The following is a 20,840-nucleotide window of genomic DNA, read 5'->3' as shown; positions in this document are numbered from 1 at the left end:
CTCGGGGCCGGTGCAGGGCCGGGCTGGTCCGCGGGCGCGACCGGGGCCCCGGCCACCAAGGGGTGCGACCCCCCACCGGCCCCGCCCTCCCGGCTGCGGCCCGGCCAATCAGAGCGGCTCTTACTGGCGGGTGGGCCGAGCCGGCCCAGCTGCTCGGAGGCTCTGGCATGGTAACGTCCCCGCGCGGGGGTGGAGGGGCCCGGGGCGGTCCCACAGCGCCCCCGGCGGCCCGGGCCGGGGCCGGGGGGGCGGGGAGGCCGCCGGGGGTCCCCGGGACCCCGGGGGAGGGCGAGGGGCCTGAGGCGTGAGGGAAAGGAGCCCGGGAGGGGGAGGGGAGCGGGGATTTGGGGGAGAAGGGGCGGGGAGGCCATGATGGAGGATGGCGGGGGTGGGGGAGCGGGGGGTGAGGGGAGCGGGAGTTGCGGGACGGGGTGAGGAGGAGGAGGGGAAGGAGACCTGGTGGGTTTGTGGAGAAAGGTCGGCAAAGGAGAGGGGGCGGGCATGTGGGAACCGAGGGACCGGGGGAGAGCCGGGGGCCGCAGTCCCCCTTCTAGGGTGTTCGGCGTGCAACACGCCCCTCCCCGGCCCCAGCGTTTGCTTCCTTCGGAAGCCCTGGATACCTCCTACAACCCCCTGGGGACCTCCTCCTCCATTTCCCTCGCATTGTCTCCTGAGGTGAGGAGGGGGCATTGTCTCCTGAGGAAAGAGAGGCTTCGGCCCCCACCTCGTGCTGGATAGTCCCAAGAAATGAGAAAGCAGAGGACCCTTGGTCCCAACCCTGGCTCTGCCGCCAACACGCCGTGTAACTACTCCGTGTGACCTTGGGCAAGTCACTACCTTTCTTGGGGCCTCAGATTTCCCATTGGTTTAAAAAACAAAAAAACAAAAAACCCACAAGGAAAATGTGTGAGAATGATAGCCCAGATCTTTTCGAGCTTCGGAATGGGGTGGTTCTTGAGGAAAGAGTGCAGGAGAATGGGTTCTCGGGTGTGGGCAAGCAAGGCAAAGCAGGCTGAAGATGGAGGCGAGGCCTCCCGGCTGGGGCCGCAGAAAATCCCCAGGGAGGTGGGGGATGGTCGGCACAAAGCCTCCAGCGGGCTAGCCAGCGCCTCTGGAATCCTATTGGAGGGAAGGGAGAACCCTGGACGTGGCGGAGGAGGAAGAGACCTACCCCAAGTAAATGAAGACCAGAATGAGGTCTTCATCCTGAGGAGATGGCAGGACCAGAGAGAAGCAGTGGAAGCTATTTTCTAGTAAGACAGCCAGTATCTTTGGGGGAGTAGGATGACTATAGGAAGGCAGGTGTGGAGGAGGGGGGACTAGGATTGGTCTTGAAAACGGAAGGGCTGGGCCTCTTTGGGTCACCTGCGGCAGGTGAAGGTAGACCGCAGGGTAATCGGCTGGTCTTCTGGCCTCCACGGTGTTTTTCTTTTTGATGATAGGTACTCTTTCTGAGAGGTGTGCCTTCCAGTTTTCATTTTCGGACACAGATCCCTTTAGGGAGTGAGTCAGACCGGGCCATCCTTGGAATCACTTGGAGGATTTCAGGATTGTGTGTGGATTGGGGTGACAAGAAAACAGGAGCACCAATCCGTAAGGAATAGCTGTGGCACCACCATCCTCGCTGAGAGACAGCTTTGTGGAGGAGTTGAAAGCACAGGCTTAGGGCGTCAGGCTGCGTGGATTCCAAACCCGCCTCTGCCCTTTAATCCTTTAGAACCTTCTTGGAACATTGGTCAAGTACCTAATTTCTCTGAACCTCAGTTTCTTAATTTATAAAATGGGGACAGTAATAAGCTTTGAGATGGTTGCAAGGATTAAATGAATGTTTGGCATGATTTCTGGCCCATAATAAGCACTCAATAAATATTAGTTGTTAGCTGTTCTCTCTTTCCATGCTCCCCCTCTCATCTCTCCATTCTTGTTCTTTTCCCATTTTATTCTTTCGTCTGAATCTTTTTTTTTTTTTATTAATTTTTATTTATTTATGATAGTTACAGAGAGAGAGAGAGGCAGAGACACAGGCAGAGGGAGAAGCAGGCTCCATGCACCGGGAGCCTGACGTGGGATTCGATCCCGGGTCTCCAGGATCGCGCCCTGGGCCAAAGGCAGGCACCAAACCGCTGCGCCACCCAGGGATCCCTCTTTCGTCTGAATCTTTAGTTCTGACATGCCACTTAGATGTGAAGGCTGAGAAAAATTGATTGCACCTTCGGGAGGGGAGGCTGTCCTTCCAGTGGCCCAGGTGAACACATGATGGTCAGATGATCAATTGTCTCTTCGTCTCTCTCCAACCCAGAGATGTGTTTTTGTTCCAGAGAAGACACAGGATCTGTTCTTTGAGTCCCCTTTCCTATATCCCTTTGTCACATGTGTTACTTCAGTCTCGCCCCAAAGCTTTCCAGACACTGCTGCAAGTGAGATAGGGGCAGGGGTGTTCCAGGAAGAAAAGTATACACGTTGCACAGGGGAAGCTCAGCAAAGGGAGGGCTGTGGAAGTTTCACGGTAATTTATGTTCATTCCATTGCTCTGTCCTCTGTGGGAACTGTCCAAAACAGTCCAGCCTCTGGATCCTGGCCAGCGGTCTCCATTCCAAGTTAAAGATGGTCAGTGCTCGCTTTGGCAGCACATAGGCCAAGTTAAAGATGGTCATATACAGTTTTTTTTTATTATTTAGGCTTTTCCATGCCAGTATTTGATTCTAGTTCCCTTTCCCCAGCCGTACAGATAGCCAAGCTGTCTGTCTCATCACAGGCCACCTTTACCCAGATAATTTATACGAATGTACCCAGGCACATGTGTATAGATGCACGCATTTGCCTGTTTTAGGATACTCCAGTATGCAAAAATCTAATAAGGTTAAGGATGAGTCTGCATTTTACCACAGCACTTTGCATGCAGGGCCCTGATTAGACATTCAAGAGGAGGCTCAAAAGGAGAAAACATAATCCCTGAATATAGAGAAATGTCCTCCTGAGTAGGGAGACAAGCGGTCCTGTGGGAAACACCCAGCAGCATCCACAGAGTAGTGTGTCAGCAGTGCCAAGTAGTGCAGCATTTATCCTGGGGACACAAGGAGGTAGGAGTATGTGTATGTGTGGAGGATAATCATAAAGGTAGTCTGAAGGGGGGGAATATTGACTCATCTTGAGCAAAGTGAGAGACAAAGTGGAATAAGAGAAACACATGGCATAACCTAACAATTGCTGTGCAGAGAGGAGGGAAGCCATTTAATCAGACTGAGCCAAGAAGAGCGGCTCACCTAATATTGAGACTTTGTTAGGTGAGATTCTGTAAGGCGAGCAATAGGGAGTTCTCAAGGAAGGGTTGGATCCTTTCTGACTTAAGCACATGGGTGGTGGGGAATATGTGAGAGTGAAAGAACAGACCTGCTTCCTGCCGGACTATACTGAAGGGGTAGATTAGAGCCAGTCCTGGCGCTGACCATGGTGGAGCCGGGGCCTGATAATTCCCCTTAGTTTTCTCATCGGAGAAAGGGACTGCCGTGGGTGGTTGCCAGAGTCCCCTCCAGCTCGACATTCTTTGTTCCCTGAATAACTCCTAGGCCTTACCAAGGGCTGTGTTTTTGTGGGACCTGCGAGACCATTAAGTCAACAAATACTAACACCTTCTCTGTTGCAGTTGGGGGCAGTGAGGAAAATACACCGGGGATAGGACAGCAGCGTGAGCCAAAACAGGCAAGATCCCCACCGCTTAAAGTTTAAGGTCTAGTGGAGGCAGCAGGTAATTCATTGATTCCACTCACATTTTAAATTTTTTTGTCAAGATACATCTTAAAATCAGTGGAGTATCATAGTTTAAGTGGGAGCATTTGTTTTTTATTAGCGGCCACATAAAATAACAGGACCGTCAACATTGTGCAAGTAACTAAAATTCCAGTGGGTAATTGCTAGAGGGGAGCGTGCATGGTACAGCCTAGACCACTGCATTGGGAGGAAGCCTTTGCTGAGGAAGCGATGACTGGCAGACGTGAGACCTGTAGGCTAGGTGTGTGGCGTTGGCAGGAAGTGGTGCCAGGCACAGATGCATGCCTGATGTCGGGGAACCGAGAGGAGGTGAGCGTGGCTGGAGCACAGACCCAGAAACTCAGCAGGGATGAGGCTGGCAAAGCAGTTGGGAAGCAAATTTCCCACAGCCTTCCAGGTCTTGGGGAGGAGTTTTGGTCTCTACCCTAAGAGCAGTGGGAGCCATCGAAGAATTTTAAGCGTGGAGTAACGTGGTCTGAGGTGCATTTTGATGAGCTTGTGGATGAGGGGAGACTACCACAGAAGGTCAGATGAAAACAAGAGGGGTGGGGGGATGGCGGAGGAAATGGAGAGAAGTGGACAGATTCAAGAAATGTGTACGCGGTACAATTAGCAGGACTCGGTGACATATTGACAGGGAAGAGGGAGGTGTGGAGAATGACTCACGGGTTTCTATCTTAGACAGCCGTATGGACGGTGGTGCCAGTCTCAGATAGGCAACTCTGGATCCTGGCAGGACCCAAACAAAGATGGTTATGTAGCATCTGGGAGGTCAGAGAGGATCCTGAGGCAGCTTGAGGTGATTAAGTGTGGCCCAGAGAATTGGGTTTCCTCCCATATTGATGAACTTCTGACTTTCCATGCCGCGGACAGACTTGGGGCAGGAGCAGGTCTGAATACGGGGCCAGAGTAGTTGAACACTGAGAAAGGTGATTCAAGGTGGAATAATGTGGCTTCTCCACTTCTCTCCTTAGGAGAAGATGGGTGGGAAAAGAGGAAGGACAGATATTACTAGAGGTACAGATTAGAAAGCATCTTCACATGCTGAGCCTTCTCAGCACAGGGGTCATTGGGGAAGTAGGGAAATTGGGCAACTTCTCTTTAGCCACCTACCACCTTTCCCTAGAACTCCCTAACACCCCCTAGCCTTCATGCAAAAAGGAGGAAAGGCAGGGCTTTTTAGCTACATCTCCAAGCCTTAGTTCACTTGAAAAGTGTTTGTTTTTTTTTTTTTTGAATGGGTAATATAGTCACGTGGATGCATATTCAAAGGTTACAAAAGGGCATACGTACAGTGTGAAGTCTCCCCACCTCAGCCCCCCTGCTGCTGGTTTCTGTCTTGTATGTCATCTTTTCTCCAGTTTTCATACAAATGATCCCACTTTGCTGTACTTTGCATTTTTTCCACTCGTTAATGTATCTTAGAGATTGCTCCTATCAAGACAAGCTTCTTCATTTTTTGACTACATAGTATTCCATTTTCTATTTGTGTGTAATTTTCATAGTTAGTTAGTGATGGATATTTAGGCTGATTCCAGTCTTCTGTTTTTACGACGATGCTGGAATGGAAACGTATACACATCATTTTGACCATGTGGGGCTATATCTATAGGGTGAAATTTTAGAATTGTGAGTGTTTGTTCCTCCATTTGTTCCTTCTTGCATTCATTCAATATTTATTGAGTACCCATTATGTGCCAGACACCGTGGCAGGTACTAGGAGTCCAACTTTCAACAAGTCATACACGATCCTTGTCCTCATGAAACGTTATGACATGTTAGTAAGGGGAAGTGTAATAATTATGAAACTATACACCAGGAAACTAAGAAGAGAATTAGAGAATAAATTCACCAGTCAGAAGGCTTGGTGGAGCGAGCGGTATTGAAGCCAACAGCTGAGGAATGGGATGTGGCAGCCAGTAGGCGGAGGACCCGGAGATCTAGGCTGTTCATAGTCTCTGCCTCAGGGAGAGGAGTTCGGGATCTGTAGGGGCGGGGCAGTAGAACTGTAGAGGAGGGGATGATGGGGAGTGGGAGGTGTCAAAGAGTGAGCGAGTGAGTTGTGGGGAGCCCTCCCCACAGTGAAGAGAGAGCAAGGCTAGTGCTTAAGCAGACTTGGTGACTAGGTTTAGAGAGCTTTGGGGTTGAATCTAACCGGGTGAATTCAGGGAGGGGGATGGGACAAGAGGTCTGCTTTGGGAATGAGAGACCTCTGTTGAAGGTTTGAGGGAAGTACAGCCTTGCCCACAGATGGGAGAATGGATGAAAAGCCTCAGCAAGAGCCAGACTGTGCCTGTGGTACAGCCGCCTCCATCTTTTCTGTGGCTTTGGCAAGATAAAGACAACACCGAAGGGGCACGGCTGGCTGGCTCTCGGATGGTGGAAGAGAGCAGACCTAGCCAGGGCTCACTCGGAGCTGGGCATGGGCAGGAAACTGGGCCAGGAGACCCTTCCTCTGAACTTTGTGCTCCTTTTTCATCCTCACCGCTCTGCTTCCCTTCTGCAAAAGCCCATCTCTTTGCCCATCCTGGGTCCTATGACTTTTCTCTCCCTCAACAGTCGGTTCCCGATTCTGGTCCCCGGCCCCCAGCAGCGCCTGCCCCCTTCCCACCGGGGCCCCCCATGATGCCACCACCCTTCGTAAGTTTTATGTCTTTCCCTGGGCTTGGCTTTTCCAGCCTGCACCCCCCCCCCCCCACTTCCCAGTCCCTAGCACTGCTGCATCGCCAGCACGGTTTTGTGTAACGCCCCCTCTACTGCCCTTGGAAAAGGGGTGGTGTTGCTTGGGCATTGGGGTGGGAGGAGCTGCTGCTCCCAGTCCATAAAGTTGACAGCTCCCCCTTTGTCTTTTCATCCTTGGGATACATTGGGGCTGGGGTAGGAGAAGTGGAAGGGAAAAGACCCTGCTAGTGTGAGGGCATGGTGGGGCCGCCTGTCTCTTTCACTACTCCTTCTCTGTGCTTTCAAAGTGCCACAGAAGTCAGGCTGACATAGCAGCTGGTGGTCATCGAGTTGGAGCAAAAGGGATGGGAGGCAGGGGACTGGGGCATTTGGGTACCTGGGATGCTGCCTTCTGGCCCTGCCTCTGAGGGGCCTCTTTGGGGAGAGTCGCTGAAGAGATGGAGCCTTCCAGCCACAGTCTGGTGGTGGCACTTAGACTTTTCCCTCTCCCTTCCCTACGTCTGAAGAAGCGGTGTGCTTGCCTGTTAGACCCAGAAGCCCGCCCCTCCCCCCATCTCTCTCAGTGGTGAGGAGCAGGCAGTTTCATGCTTTGTGCTTCTCGAACTGAAGCCTTGGAATTGCCTCAGAACTGGAGTGGAGGGCTGAAAAGGGCGGGAGACAGGCGGGTGTTCCCTGGCAGTCTAAGATCGTGTCTTCCCTGCTCAGTATCCCTTCCTTTCCTCACTTTCAGATGCCTCCTCCAGGAATCCCCCCACCCTTTCCTCCGATGGGACTGCCCCCCATGAGTCAGAGACCACCAGCCATCCCCCCGATGCCCCCCGGCATCATGCCCCCAATGCTTCCACCAATGGGGGCACCACCGCCACTCACGCAGGTAATCCTCTCTCCTCCAGTAGTGCCACAGAAAACCCCGGGTGTCCAGTGGGGGGGGCGGAGGTGAGAGTGGGCATCTGGACTTGAAAAAGTAGGGAGAGAAGGGCCGCGCTTGGCTCGGCCCATGCAGATTCGACTGCTGAATGACTAGAGGACGTTCTCCTGCTAGCCTGAGTGCCCAGAGCCTGGGGATTGTCTGAGGGGGTGCCCGTGTGTAGCTCATGGCCCCCAGCGGGATCTCTCCGGAGCCTGCCTTGCTTGCACCTGCTCTCACTTTAGTAGCTGTTTTTTGTGTTCTTTGTATCCCTAGATACCAGGAATGGTACCTCCCATGATGCCAGGAATGCTGATGCCAGCGGTGCCTGTCACCGCAGCGGTAAGCACTGGGGCCGGCAGGAAGCAGGCTGTGCCCTGCAGCCCTGTGGGTCTGACTTGGAGTACAGGGATATGGCCTCCATTCTTTCCCTCTTGTCATCGGATGCATCCTGGGCCTGGCAGCGCCTCCCCACACTCAAGTCCTCCTCTCCAGCCACATGCTCCACTCTTTGAGTTTCTCACTCCTTCCCAAAGGCATGTACATTCTCTCTTGTTACTCTTCACTGGGCCCAGCTCCCTTAAGGAACACGTTCATGGTACACTGCTTACCCTTGCAGAGCCAGCACTGCAGACACTTGAATACAGTTCCCTCGTCACTTCTTTGTCTCTGGAGGTAGCAACAGCACCCGCGGGTCTCCCCGTGCCTTCCTGTGCCGTTGCTCAGTGTAGTAGAGTCTGGGTAGGATGTAGCATTTGGCATCCACTGTGGAAGAGGGGCCTTGGAGGTTGACTCCACAAAATACTCTCACTTGAGGCAAACCGAGAACGGAGCTGCTGTGCAGTTCCCCCTAGGATCCTCTAGCCACAGCCCCAGAGGGTGGGGGATGCCTGTTAGGGAGCAGAGGTCCCTGGGAGCAGGACACATGGATCCTGGCCTGGCCTGCTTCTTCATCCCCCATGGCCTGGGTCCTGGGGGCCACTGGGCTTGGCCCCAACCCTTCCCCCTCCTCTTTCTTCGGCAGACGGCTCCGGGTGCGGACACAGCCAGCTGTGAGTCTTCTGGGGGTCTGCTCCCCCCAGGCTCGGAGGTTGGGGGGGTACAGGGGAGAGGGGACCATGGACTAGAGCCCACCCTGGATCATGCCTGTTGGGATGCCAGGGAGCCTGGGATGTTGATGGGACCAGGGGATATTTAATGGGGATGGAGTAGGGGAGGAATAGGTGGGATAAGATGGGGGTCGGGGCAAGGACTTAATGTTTCCCTTGGCTTCTTTTCTAGCTGCTGTGGCTGGGACAGGCCCTCCGGTGAGTTCTTCTAGCTCAGGGGTCTCTGGGTAGAAAAGCTGGAAGTTGGGGGGCTGACGGTTCAATCTTTGGGGTAAGGAGGAGAAGCTCTGGGGAAGGGGCCTTGACCACCGTTCTGTGCCCTCCCCAGAGGGCCCTGTGGAGTGAGCATGTGGCCCCTGACGGGCGCATCTACTACTACAATGCTGACGACAAGCAGTCCGTGTGGGAGAAGCCCAGCGTGCTCAAGTCCAAGGCAGAGGTCCTGAGCGGGGCTTTCTGGCCCTTCCTTTCGGCTGCCCCGTCCCTTCCAAGTCCTTGGCCTCCCCCTGAGTCTTTAACCACACACATGGTTCCTCTGATCCCAAGATCCCTGACCACTCCCCCAGCCTCCCTAGGATCTCAGGAAGTCTCCTTTCCCCCTTGTTGAGCCAGGCCAGGTGGTAGCTAACAACTCCCTACTCACTGGATCCCCTGAGCTCCCCCAGCTGTAGCTAAAGGGCGTGCCCAGCCAACTGACATCCTCTGACCCAACCTCTTGCAGTTGCTGCTGTCCCAGTGTCCCTGGAAAGAGTACAAGTCAGACACGGGCAAACCTTACTACTATAACAACCAGAGTAAGGAGTCTCGCTGGACCCGGCCCAAGGACCTGGATGACCTGGAGGGTGAGGAGGAGGTGGGGTCTGGGCTGTGGTTCTGGGGGGTGGCTCTGGCCCCCCTGTGACCATGGTATCTTTTCCCATTGCAGCTTTAGTCAAACAAGAGGCTGCAGGGTGAGTGACTCGCCCGTCTGTCCACCTGTACTTGGGGCCACCTGAGGGGTGGGAGCAGACCCTCTCTGCGTGATCCCTGCTCAGTGGACAAGCCAGCTCTCAGTTTCCTCGTGGAGTGGTCTGCTCTGGCCGCAGTCCTTCGCAGGATCGAGAGACCAGCTGTCCCCTGGCTGTCCCCTCTCTGCTCCACTCCTGGACACTGCCCTTCCGGCCCACCTGCAGGAAACAGCAGCAGCAGCAGCCCCAGATACTGCAGCCGCAGCCACCTCAGCCCCAGCCTGAGCCCCCGCCTGGGCCGCCTGGCCCCACCCCTCTGCCCCTGGGCCTTCTAGAGCCTGAGCCAGGTGGGAGTGAAGATTGCGATATGTCAGAGGCTGCCCAGCCTGTGGAGCAGGGGTTTCTGCAGCAGCCGGAGGAGGGCCCCAGCAGGTGAGGGCTGCCCCCGAGGCATTCCAAATGCGGACCTCGAGCTCCCAGCCTGGTTCCACCCTTGACTTCTGCCAGGCCTGTGGGGAAGGGTGTGAAGATCTGGGCCTGGCCTCTGCAGGGCAGGAGAGGGCTGCTTTGGGGAGCCAGGAGAGGGTGGCCTACCCCTGATCACATAGGGCACTGAAAGCTGTGGGGACTGGGAGGCGCTGTGGCTGAGCCCCCTTTGCCCCCCAGTGCTGCTGGACAGCATCAGCCACCACAGCAGGAGGAAGAGGAATCAAAGCCAGAACCAGAGAGGTCTGGCCTCAGTTGGAGCAACCGGGAGAAGGCAAAGCAGGCCTTCAAGGAGCTGCTGAGGGACAAGGTGCGGGGGTGGGGCTCCCAGGGTAGGCCTGGAGGGGGCTGGAGGGGGGCAGGCCCCATGACCCCTGCCTGCTCCGTTCTAGGCTGTCCCCTCCAATGCCTCGTGGGAACAGGCCATGAAGATGGTGGTCACCGACCCCCGTTACAGGTAGGCCTGGGCAGAGGGAGCCAGGCCCTCCAGACCGCGTGTGTGAGAGCAGCTGGGCCAGGGCCTCCCTGAGAAGCCCCAGCTCAACACTCTGGCCCCAAGGGGACCCGAGTCAGGAGAGTGATAGAAGGGCAAGGATGCAGGGGAAGGAGAAGCTGGAGGGCCTCCAGGAGGAGGGGGGGAAAGGTGTCTGACATGAGACCTTCAATAAATGCTTGTTGAATTGAATTGATTCGAATTGAATTAATTGGGGTTGAGGGGGCTGGATAGGGTGGAGGCCTGACTGCACCTTGAGAATCCCAGAGCAAAAGGGCCCAGCGTTAGCAGTGTCTTCCCCTCACTGCCTCATCCCAGAGACGCGTCTCGCCTCCCTGCAGCCTGCTGTGCCCGTGCATGGACCCCTCACTCAGTTCTGTGTACCTCGACCCTGCTCGGTGGGCTGTGCGGGGTGGTTCAGGCTGACTCCTCTGCCCCCACCCTGCTCCCACCCTCTCCACCCCAGTGCCTTGCCCAAACTGAGTGAGAAAAAGCAGGCATTCAATGCCTACAAGGCGCAGCGGGAGAAGGAGGAGAAGGAAGAGGCCCGGCTAAGGGCCAAGGAGGCCAAGCAGACCTTGCAGCATTTCCTGGAGCAGCACGAACGCATGACCTCCACCACCCGCTACCGGTCAGGGGGCCGGGCTGGGGCGGGGCCTGGGAACCCCAAGAACGCACGGGCCCAGGGTCTCTGTCCCCTGCCTGCCTACCCACAGCCCATATGCTCCACAGGCGAGCAGAACAGACCTTTGGGGAGCTGGAGGTGTGGGCTGTGGTCCCTGAGAGGGATCGAAAAGAGGTTTATGATGATGTCCTCTTCTTCCTGGCAAAGAAGGAGAAGGTAACAGTCACTGGCTGGATCAGTCAACCCGTCTCACTTTAGAGTCTTCGTATCTTTGCATCCCTGTGGACCCCGGCCATTCACTTCCCCACTTCTCCAGGCCCTCAGCTCCTTCCTGGGAAGCTGGCGTGGCACTTGCACATCCCCCCCGCCCATCTCTGCGCTGGGCCTGCAACCTGGGTGTGGGAGGGCAGGAAGGCATCTGTACGGGGTTGGTCTGGAGCCGGTGCTCCTTCCCCCTTCCAGGGATGTGAAGGTCTTGAGTCTGGTCTTCCTAGGGTTCACCTAGCTACCTGCCTTGCCCCAAATGCTCCTCTGCCCAGGCCCACTTGAATTTCATCTCTGACCTGCCCTACCTCACCCTGACCCTCACACTGTGGCTCCTCAGGAACAAGCCAAGCAGCTCCGGCGCCGCAACATCCAGGCCCTGAAGAGCATCCTGGATGGGATGAGTAGTGTCAACTTCCAAACTACATGGTCCCAGGCCCAGCAGTACCTCATGGATAACCCCAGCTTTGCTCAGGACCACCAGCTGCAGAGTAAGCCCGGGTTCTCCACTCCTGCCTGTCCCTTCCCCTTTCCTCATTGACCTGGGGCCCCGGAGCCTGCCTCATACCGCTCCCCTCTGCACTTCCTGCCCTCCTGGACATCCAAGGGTCCTCAGCACTCACTCAATCCCTGTATCTCTCCAGACTCTGGTGATCCCAGAACGCTGGGGTACCCTCTTCCTCCCTCTGGGGTCCACTGTTGACCTGGACGTTGTGTCCTTGGAGGAAGAGCTCTGGGATAGGTGTCAGATGACCAGGAGAGAAGGATGATTTTTAGAACTCATCTGAATATGGTCTTAAATTGTTGTGGTGCTATGGACCACAGCTGGTCACGTGTGTTCTGATGAGCTGTTGTTGGCCTGTAGTCACTGACAAATCAGAAATTTACCTTTGGAACCTTCATCAAAGCCGGATTGATTCCATAGAACATAAAATTTCAGATCGCAAGATTATTGGTTTCATAAGATTACTTCCAGTAAGTGAATTCACAGGGGCTGAATACTTGCTAATTTTTTTTCTCGTACATTAATGAACCCTCCTCCAGAACCACCATTCCAGTCTCCTCTCCCACAGAGGCCTCTGCTCCTCTGGCTCCACCACTCTGGGTGACCCTGGCACCTACTGAGGCAGCATCCTTGAACAGTAGGGGTGCCAGGGTCTGGGAGGGAGGGTGTCCCACCGATGTGGTGCCAGCTGAGCCTCTTCCCTGTGCTTAGACATGGACAAGGAAGATGCACTGATCTGCTTTGAGGAGCACATCCGAGCTTTGGAGAGGGAGGAGGAGGAGGAGCGGGAGCGAGCCCGCCTTCGGGAGCGGCGTCAGCAACGCAAGAACCGGGAGGCCTTCCAGGTACCTTTGTCACCCGCCCGCTGGATAGGAGCTCAGCTTCGCGCCAGACCGTGACCTCTTTGCCTGGGCCCTGGCGCCCTGCCTCCTCTTAGCTAGGCCGTTTGTGCTCTGTCTCTGCCCAGTCGTGTGCTTCCTCCACAAGGTCGCTCTGTGCCTGCAGCTCCTGCTGTGTCCCCTCAACTCTGGGCCAAGCTCCTCTAGGGAGGCTGTATGTATGCACCACCCAGAAACTGCCAGCAGAGAGCACCCTAAAGGCACAGCTTAGGAGCTTAGCCGAGTTCATTTCCCTTCTGCGGGGAGCTCGATAGGCAGAGCTAGCTCATCCTGCAGCACACACAGCTTGGAGGTGGCGGCAGAGGTGATATGGTGGGGGTTCTTAGCCGGAACACATTGGGAAGCTGAGAGCAAACCACAGGAAGGACAGGCTGCAGACAAGTTTCTGTTTTTCTGCTCCTTGTCTCGTTTGAGTCTATCCTTCTCTGTATTTGCATTCTCTCTGTTTTCACTGCTCTCTGCCTCCCCATCTACATCTCTTCATCTCTGCCTCCTTTGCCTGCGTTTCCTCAGTCTGAATTGTCCCGGCCTCCCTCTCCCATCCATCCCCTCTCCTCCTCCCCAGTCTCTGGCTGGCCCCTCTCCGTGTCTCACTAGCCCTATAACTGGCCTCTCTCTGCTCAGACCTTCCTGGACGAGCTGCACGAGACAGGGCAGCTGCACTCTATGTCCACCTGGATGGAGCTGTACCCAGCGGTCAGCACCGATGTCCGCTTTGCCAACATGCTGGGCCAGCCGGGTAAGGCAGCCAGGCTCCCCTTCCTCTGGCCTGGCTTCCTGCCCTGCCAGCCTCTCTACACCCCTACTCCCTGGTCCTGTCCTCGACCCTACCCCCAGGCCTCGGGAAGCTGCCGCCCGCCAGGCCCCCCTCCCTCCCTCCCCCGCAGGCTCCACCCCTCTGGACTTGTTCAAGTTCTATGTGGAAGAGTTGAAGGCACGATTCCATGATGAGAAGAAGATCATTAAGGACATCCTTAAGGTGAGGGGAGGCCCAGGGTTGTGGATGGATGCAGACTGGGTGCAGGGCATACTCTCTAGACAGGACTCCCTGATAAGTCCCGTTCTGCAGGAGCGTTGTAGCTCACTTCAGCAGATATCCACTACGATCCCTAGCTGTTCTCCTGGGACACGGAAAGATACAATTTCTGTCCATAAGGAGCTCATGGCTTAGTAGGAATAGAAACATGACACCTATTACACAGAGGGGCAAATGCTGTTACAGAGACAAGAATCAAAAGAATTGACATTTGAACTACGCCTTTAAGAAGAAGTAGGTGGGGGAGGATGGAGGTCGTGGGCACAGGGTATGACAGGAGCAGAAGCAAGGGAGTGGGAAGGGCATGGCAGGTTTGAGGAGCAAGGGGCATGGCTCATCACAAACTGATAGCTTGTGGATACGTGTTCCTTCTGGCCCGTACAGCATTTTAGCAAAATTCCAAATTGGCCACTAACGTTTTAGAACTTAGGAGATTGTACATAAAAATCTGGGTCTTCAACTTTTCTTAAGCTGGGCTGGTTTCGCAAGGCATTCAGTGGGCTCAGGCTGTGACGCCATCCTTGTCCTCACCGCTCCCGCCACGGCTCTGGCGTGGCAGCGGCTCCCTCAGCTCAGGCACATACATGACTTATCTTAAGCTGGAGAGAGAGTTCTCCAAGTCTCTGTCCATCAGAGGCGGATAAAGGATTATTGCAGTGAGAGAGCCTTGTGTTTCAGAAGGAAAAAAAACAAAGAGGAAGTGTATTCGTTTGTGGAAGTGAAGAGCATACAAAGGCCCTGGGGAGGAGACACGCCCCGCAGTTAGGGGCAGCGCTGTGCGGGCAGGCTGCTCGGGATATGAGGCCCGCTTAACCACTTGCTAGCTGTGTGGCCTCTGGCAGACTTTTTAAGCTTTCTGAGCCTCAGTTTCCTCATTGGACAAAGGGGTTACTTTCCACCAGCACACACCTAGTTCCAAGGGAGAGTAACTGGGTACCTGGGATGAGAACAAAGCTAGGAATGTCCCACTTGCACACACAACACTTACTTTTCTAGAAGTCTTGTGTCTTGCCTTACAGATCTGGGTGTTGCATCTTACTACCATATTACTTCTCTGTTCAATGTAAACTTAGTGTTTTAAAATTCCTTACCATTAGGTAGGACAGGCCATACTGTCCCGTGGCTTCCTCGGTTTCCCTGGAACCCTACGCCCCAGTTTGGAAGTAGAACCCTATGTGTAAAATACCTTGAATGGTAAAATAAGAAATTTGGATTTTTATCTTGTAAGGTACAGGGAGCCAGGGAATGATACAGTCAGATGATGTCTTGGAAGAGGCACAGGGTCAGTGTAGAGTCACACCTCTCAGACCAAGGGCTTGTGTCCTAGGGGATGGATGGCGGTAGGACAAAGCCTCGGGACACTGAAAAGTCTTACTGGCAAGTGATTCAAACTGATTTTGAGCTTGAGCCATCCTCTTCTGACTCAGCCCCAGGCTCTCTCCCCTGCCATTAGGGCCCTTTGGTAGAAAAGTTGGAGCAGCGCAGGACTCTGGGGTACGGGTTAGAGGTGCAGGAGGGGAGAAAGGAGGCCAGACAGGAGGTAACCTAGGTGGCAGAGGAGCTCGGCAGGGGCAGCAGGGGCAGCGGATGAGGGAGGGCTGTGGTGCTCCATCTCTATTTTTCTGAGACACCCTTCCCACACCCCGGGTTTCTTCAGGGGTGCCTTGGGACAAGAAAGGAGGGGATTTTATACTCCTTCCTTTGGTTTTCAGTACAGCAGCTTTTCTTTTATATATGGAGGTTTTACATAAGAATTTTTGTTGAAAAAATGTTTCTGCTGTTAAAAAAAAAGTTTAAAATCAGGAGGATAGTCACTCAGAAGTTGAATGGACAGATTTTTGTGTGTGTGAAATGGAGGGCAAGGGAGGAGTGAGTTGAAGTTGGTGGAGGAGGAGGATGGTACCATTTGTGAGGATTCAGGAACAGGGATGGAGAAAAATAGGAATTCTATCTGGGGAATTAGTCTGAAAAGTACCCTGGGGCAGGGAGGAATATGAAGCAAATGCCATATTTTAAATAGGATAACCATGTGAAGTATAAATATCTAATCCCGGGAGAGCTAAATTTTATTGGATGCTTACATTTTAGCCACAGAATGGCTGGTCCTGCTGACAGGCCTGTAGGCATCCTGTCCTCGCTGTCTCTCCACGTCTCCTGAGAAAGGGGCTTCTTTAGACAGGTCCCTACCTCTTCCCCCTTTTGGGCTCCTGCCTGTGGAAGGCTGATGAGCCCAGGAGTTCCTGTGATCATCCACTACCCCGGGAGACTGTGAGGGCGCCTCTCACCCCATAGGATAATGCAAAGAGCCCTGGACTTGGAACAGCTGGAAGCCAGGAGATCTGGCCTGGGAGATCCATGGGGGTGGGGACAGAGGTGGCTCACAGGGAATGAATTCTCTTGGGGTCTGCTAAATTAGAAGTTTCTTTGAAATAGTCTATTATGGGTCTGAAAATCAGGATGGAGGGAGGGCTGGGATGGCTAGGGACAGTGTAGATGGAAAAGACCAAGTGCTGTTCTCCGGGGAACTAGCACGTGCAAGAGAGGCAGGAAAAGAGGTCAGAGAGACGAGAGGGCAGTTGAAGTGAGCAGCACCAGGTACAAGGACCAGTCAAGTGGGGACCAGGAAGGGGCCCTTAGAGTTGTCTATGGGGACGTGAGCACTTTTAGGAAAGCCGTGTCCATAAAGAGGGATGAGTGGCTACAGCACAGACCTTAGAGTGTTTATTGGTTGAGATCTCTGCAAGTTATATAATGTGTGAGCCTCCGTTTCCTCATCTGTAGAATAGGGGTAACGTATGCGCACGGTTGTGAGAAGTGGTAATATTTGTAAAGCGTCTTGCGTATAGTAGGCTCACTCCATGTTAATTTGTTTTCCTTTAAGCTGCATTTAAAGATTTTGAAACAAAGGAAAAGCAGCATGGGTTGTTAGCTTGAGGAAGGTGACCACAGAGGGGACGGGGATGTTCCCAGTTAAGCGAGGTGTGAGCTTGACGGAAGGAGCCAGTGGAGAGGTGGGATCGAAGCTTTGGGTTCCCTGACAGAGACTGGTGGGTCTGAGAGGAACCTGAGCGTAGGTTGAGGAAGTGCTCTTGGAATACACGAGAAGAGCGTGCTCTCCACATTACAGATCTGAAAACTTAAATACAACACTGTATGTTAACTAACTGGCATTACAGTAAGAACTTAAAAAAGAAGAGCTCGCTCTGCCATGGGTGGGAAGGCCAGAGCAAACTAGTGCCGTGTGGAGGGAGGGGAGTGGAACCGGGCTTCCGCCCCCGCTGACTCAGACTCCAGTGGCTCCACTTTTCACCAGGTCGACTTGGGCCACGTGTGGTAACTTCCCTAAGCCTCTGCTTTATTGAGGTGTTGGGAGGCGTAGAGGACAAGCTCTGAGCCTGGCCCAGGGTGTTTTGAGAAGCGGAGGTGTTTTTAATAGTGTTCTGGAGTTGTACACCTGAGGGCCACGGGATCTGTGGGTGTAGTGCTTCCAACTGTGGGCTTCGTTGCTAGAAGGACCTGGGGTAGAGTTCTGCGTCCACTGCGTATTAACCGAGAGACTGTGGGCAAGTGCTCTCCTCTCTCCGAACCTTGGTTTCTCTTGCCACACAAAATTAGGAGGCCAGGACTTAGGCTTAAATTTTCGATGCTGAGGATTAAGAGAGAGACCAGGTGTGTGACACACTCAGCACGGTACCTGGCACCATAGTAAGCACTCGAAATAAGCCAGAGGACGGGACCAGCAGATGTTGACTGAGAACGTGGGGAAGTTACTGAGCAGCAGGAGGGCCCAAGTGGGGCCCAGCCTTAAGCCAAAGGAACAAAGAATTAATTGTGAGAAACTCAGGCGTCAGTCAGCAGACGTGGTGCACACACCCTGCTCCCCGCGCTCCTTGTGATCCAGTGCCCCCCTCAGCTCCCTGTGCGTCCAGACCAAGGGCAGGCGTGGGAGGCTCAATCGTCAGATGGTGAGGACAACCTGGTTTCAGAAGTGCGTCTGAGTCCTGTGGGTCTCTTCTGGGGCCTGGGGGATTCTAGAGCTTCCTGTAGTCTGCCCGTCTGCCTGCCCTGGAGGCCGGCTTCAGGCTTCAGGCCCGCAGTGGCCCCTGCTTCATGCGCCGCTGTGCCCACAGGACCGGGGCTTCTGCGTGGAGGTGAACACAGCCTTTGAGGACTTCGCCCACGTCATAAGCTTTGACAAGAGGGCTGCTGCGCTGGACGCAGGCAACATCAAGCTGACCTTCAATAGTGTGAGGGGCCGGGCGGGGCGGGGCTGTAGCCAGGGCTCCATTCTTAAACTCATCCCGTGTCTCATTCCATTCCTTCTCACGCACTGCCCCAGTGTGCTGTTCCTCACCCCGTTCCGGGGATGGCGGCAGGAGCCCAGACCCCAGCTTCCCATGTCCTACAGCATGCCTGAGTGGGGCCTGGACACCCGCCCTCCCGGTGACCCTGCCTCGCGTGCTTTCTGTCCTCAGCTGCTGGAGAAAGCAGAGGCGCGGGAGAGAGAGCGGGAGAAGGAGGAGGCGCGAAGGATGCGGCGCCGGGAGGCTGCCTTCCGGAGCATGCTGAGGCAGGCCGTGCCGGCCCTGGAGCTGGGCACTGCCTGGGAAGAGGTCAGGGCCGCAGCCTGGCACCACACACCACCCCCTCAGTCCTGAGGGCAGCGGTGCTTCTCCACCACCGGGGCCCGCCCCAGTCATGGCGCAGCTCGCGGCCAGCTCCGGCTCCCTTCCTTCCTCTGCCCCAGCCCTGCCCTGTGCTCATGGCGGCGTCCGTGCCTTGCCGGGGCTGGTCTGATCAGCAGTGCTCTCCCGTTCAAGGTCCGTGAGCGCTTTGTGTGCGACTCAGCCTTTGAGCAGATCACCCTGGAGTCGGAGCGGATCCGGCTCTTCCGGGAGTTCCTGCAGGTACTGGAGGTGAGGCAGGGCTTCCTTCCCCCCACGCGTGTCCCAGCTCGTGAGCACCCAGTGCGGCCTCCTGCCCGTCGGGCTCTCCCTTCCCTGCCGTGTGGCAGTGGCGCTGGACAGGAGGCGAAACCAGATTTTCGGGTGCAGGGCGCTTCCTGTGGCTAGCCCTGGTGCCCTCCTCACCCCTCCCTCTGCCTCTGCAGACTGAATGCCAGCACCTTCACACCAAAGGCCGGAAGCACGGCAGAAAGGGCAAGAAGCACCATCGGAAGCGTTCCCGCTCGCCCTCAGTGAGTTGGTGGGCAGAGGCGATGGGAGGGGGGTGGCTGGATCCTTCGGGAAACAGGAGTCACGTTTCTTGTGTTTTTCCCTACCTCACCTCACCTCACCTTGGAGCGAGATCTGAAAATTCCTGTGGCCCTGGATCCTCCTCTCTGTCCCCAGTTCCCAGACTTGAGGGCTTCTGGAGGCCAGGGAACCTGTGCGCTGACAGGTATCTGCTGATCTGCCCAGGGCTCCGAGTCGGAAGAGGAGGAGCTGCCCCCGCCATCTCTCCGACCCCCCAAGCGGAGAAGGCGGAACCCCTCGGAGTCAGGCTCTGAGCCCTCGTCCTCACTTGATTCGGTTGAAAGTGGGGGTGCTGCCCTTGGAGGACGGGGCTCCCCGTCTTCTCGCCTCCTCCTTGGATCAGGTGAGCCGTTGGCATTTGGAGAAGTCGACGCAGCCTCGAGGAGGCAGCGGCCCAGGGGTGGAGTGGATGGGGAGGCCTGCATCCACCGCAGTAGGAAGAACTGCCCTGCCGTGCCCTGCACGGCCCTGCCCTGCCCTGCCCTCCCCTGTCTGGCTTTGCCCTGCCCTGCCCCGCCCTCCCCTCCCCTCCCCTCCCCTGCCCGGCCAGGAACTGGGAGGACGAAGGAGAACTGGGCTGAGGAGACTTCTCAGATAGTTCCCTGTCTGAAGAGTGCAGACGAGAGCAGGGAGACAAGTGAGCCCGCCCTCCTCCCGCGGGACTTAGGGGCATTTTTCTCTATCTCCAGATCACGGCCTTCGGAAAGCCAAGAAACCAAAAAAGAAAACTAAGAAGAGAAGACACAAGTCGGTGCGTAGAGAAGGGCCTTCTGCCCAGGGCCCTGCTGTGCTGAGAGCTCTCCAGCCGCCTCCCGGGTTGTCCTTCACAGGAACTGAGCAGGCGGGCTCTGGGCTCTTACAGAACAGTCCTGAGAGCGAGACAGACCCCGAGGAGAAGGCTGGCAAGGAGAGTGATGAGAAAGAACCCGAACAGGACAAGGACAGGGAGCTCCGGCGGGCGGAAGTCCCTAACCGTTCCCCAGGTTTTGGGATCAAGAAGGAGAAGGTGAGAAGCGGGCGCCCGACCCCAGCCCAGTCAGCACCCCCTCCAGGCAGGCCTCCGTGGCCCCCCGGGCAGGCTGTGGGTGAGCTGTGCCTTTGCTCCGCCAGACGGGCTGGGACACGTCAGAGAGCGAGCTGAGCGAGGGCGAGCTGGAAAGACGGCGGCGGACGCTCCTGCAGCAGCTGGATGACCACCAGTGACCCGACGAGCTGCTCTGCCTCGGGTCTGTGTGGGGCCGTGGGGCCTAGGTCACCCTCGCCACCTGCGCTAGACTCCTTTCTCGGTCTGGTCCGTGCCCACCTGTCCTCAAGTAACCCCACCCCGACACACCGCCGCCAGCACCTCCCAAGGTTGCTCGTGGTGTTCAAGGGCCCCCCGCTTCCCAGGCAACTAGTGTAGTCCCTGCCCTCACCCCGGACCGGAGATCGGAGATTGGTATGCCACGTGGAGGGGTGGTGCCAGTAGGAAAGACGCGAGAAGGGGCCTCGAGGGGAGAACGACAGGCTGGTGACAGGCGGGGTCCTTAGCCTCTAGTGTCAGTGCCTGCTCCTGCCTGCCTGGGGCCTTGGGCCCCGCCACTCCTTCTTTCAGCCCTGAGACCCCGTGTATCCGTGTTTTGTTTTGTTTTGGTTTTGTTTTTTAAATAATATTTATAATATGGCCAGTGGCTCTTGTCTTCTCCATCACTGCTGGGGCATGCTGGGGGCCCGGCAGGCGTACGCGTGGCCAGCAGAGAGCACCAGTGTCTCGTGGCAGGCCGGCCGCCCTTTGTGTGCTGGGAGCCCACTAGCCGGGTTCCCCTTCCCCAGGCTTTTGTGCTCACCTCCCCCAAGCAGAGGGCAGCTCCCTGGGGCCTCCTTT

The 20,840-nt window shown here is 55.7% G+C and overlaps 1 protein-coding gene across 11 annotated transcripts; it reads left to right on the top strand.

Annotated features, from left to right (window-relative positions):
- Window positions 1–20: 20 nt before the first annotated feature.
- On the top strand, window positions 21–20,646 carry PRPF40B (pre-mRNA processing factor 40 homolog B). Of its 11 annotated transcripts, none has more exons than XM_025477552.3 (26): window positions 21–170; window positions 6,328–6,408; window positions 7,181–7,324; window positions 7,634–7,699; window positions 8,382–8,409; window positions 8,639–8,664; window positions 8,795–8,905; window positions 9,188–9,308; window positions 9,392–9,416; window positions 9,639–9,845; window positions 10,080–10,209; window positions 10,292–10,356; window positions 10,859–11,023; window positions 11,125–11,233; window positions 11,622–11,772; window positions 12,498–12,631; window positions 13,310–13,424; window positions 13,573–13,664; window positions 17,852–17,968; window positions 18,197–18,334; window positions 18,542–18,637; window positions 18,832–18,918; window positions 19,142–19,319; window positions 19,666–19,727; window positions 19,839–19,982; window positions 20,087–20,646. In XM_025477552.3, the coding sequence occupies exons 1-26, from the start codon at window positions 168–170 to the stop codon at window positions 20,177–20,179; spliced, it is 2,688 nt and encodes an 895-aa protein (XP_025333337.1). In that variant the 5' UTR covers window positions 21–167; the 3' UTR covers window positions 20,180–20,646. The 11 variants fall into 11 exon arrangements, with proteins under 11 accessions (XP_025333337.1, XP_048958790.1, XP_025333346.1 ...); XM_049102832.1 differs by lacking the exon at window positions 21–170 and adding an exon at window positions 500–802; XM_025477554.3 differs by lacking the exon at window positions 21–170 and adding an exon at window positions 500–825.
- Window positions 20,647–20,840: the final 194 nt, after the last annotated feature.

The sequence above is a fragment of the Canis lupus genome, chromosome 27 (genome assembly GCF_003254725.2).
Source record: "Canis lupus dingo isolate Sandy chromosome 27, ASM325472v2, whole genome shotgun sequence".
Taxonomy (NCBI): domain Eukaryota; kingdom Metazoa; phylum Chordata; class Mammalia; order Carnivora; family Canidae; genus Canis; species Canis lupus.
The sequence above is the reverse complement of the archived record's forward strand: the minus strand, read 5'-3'. Positions and strand labels throughout refer to the sequence as shown.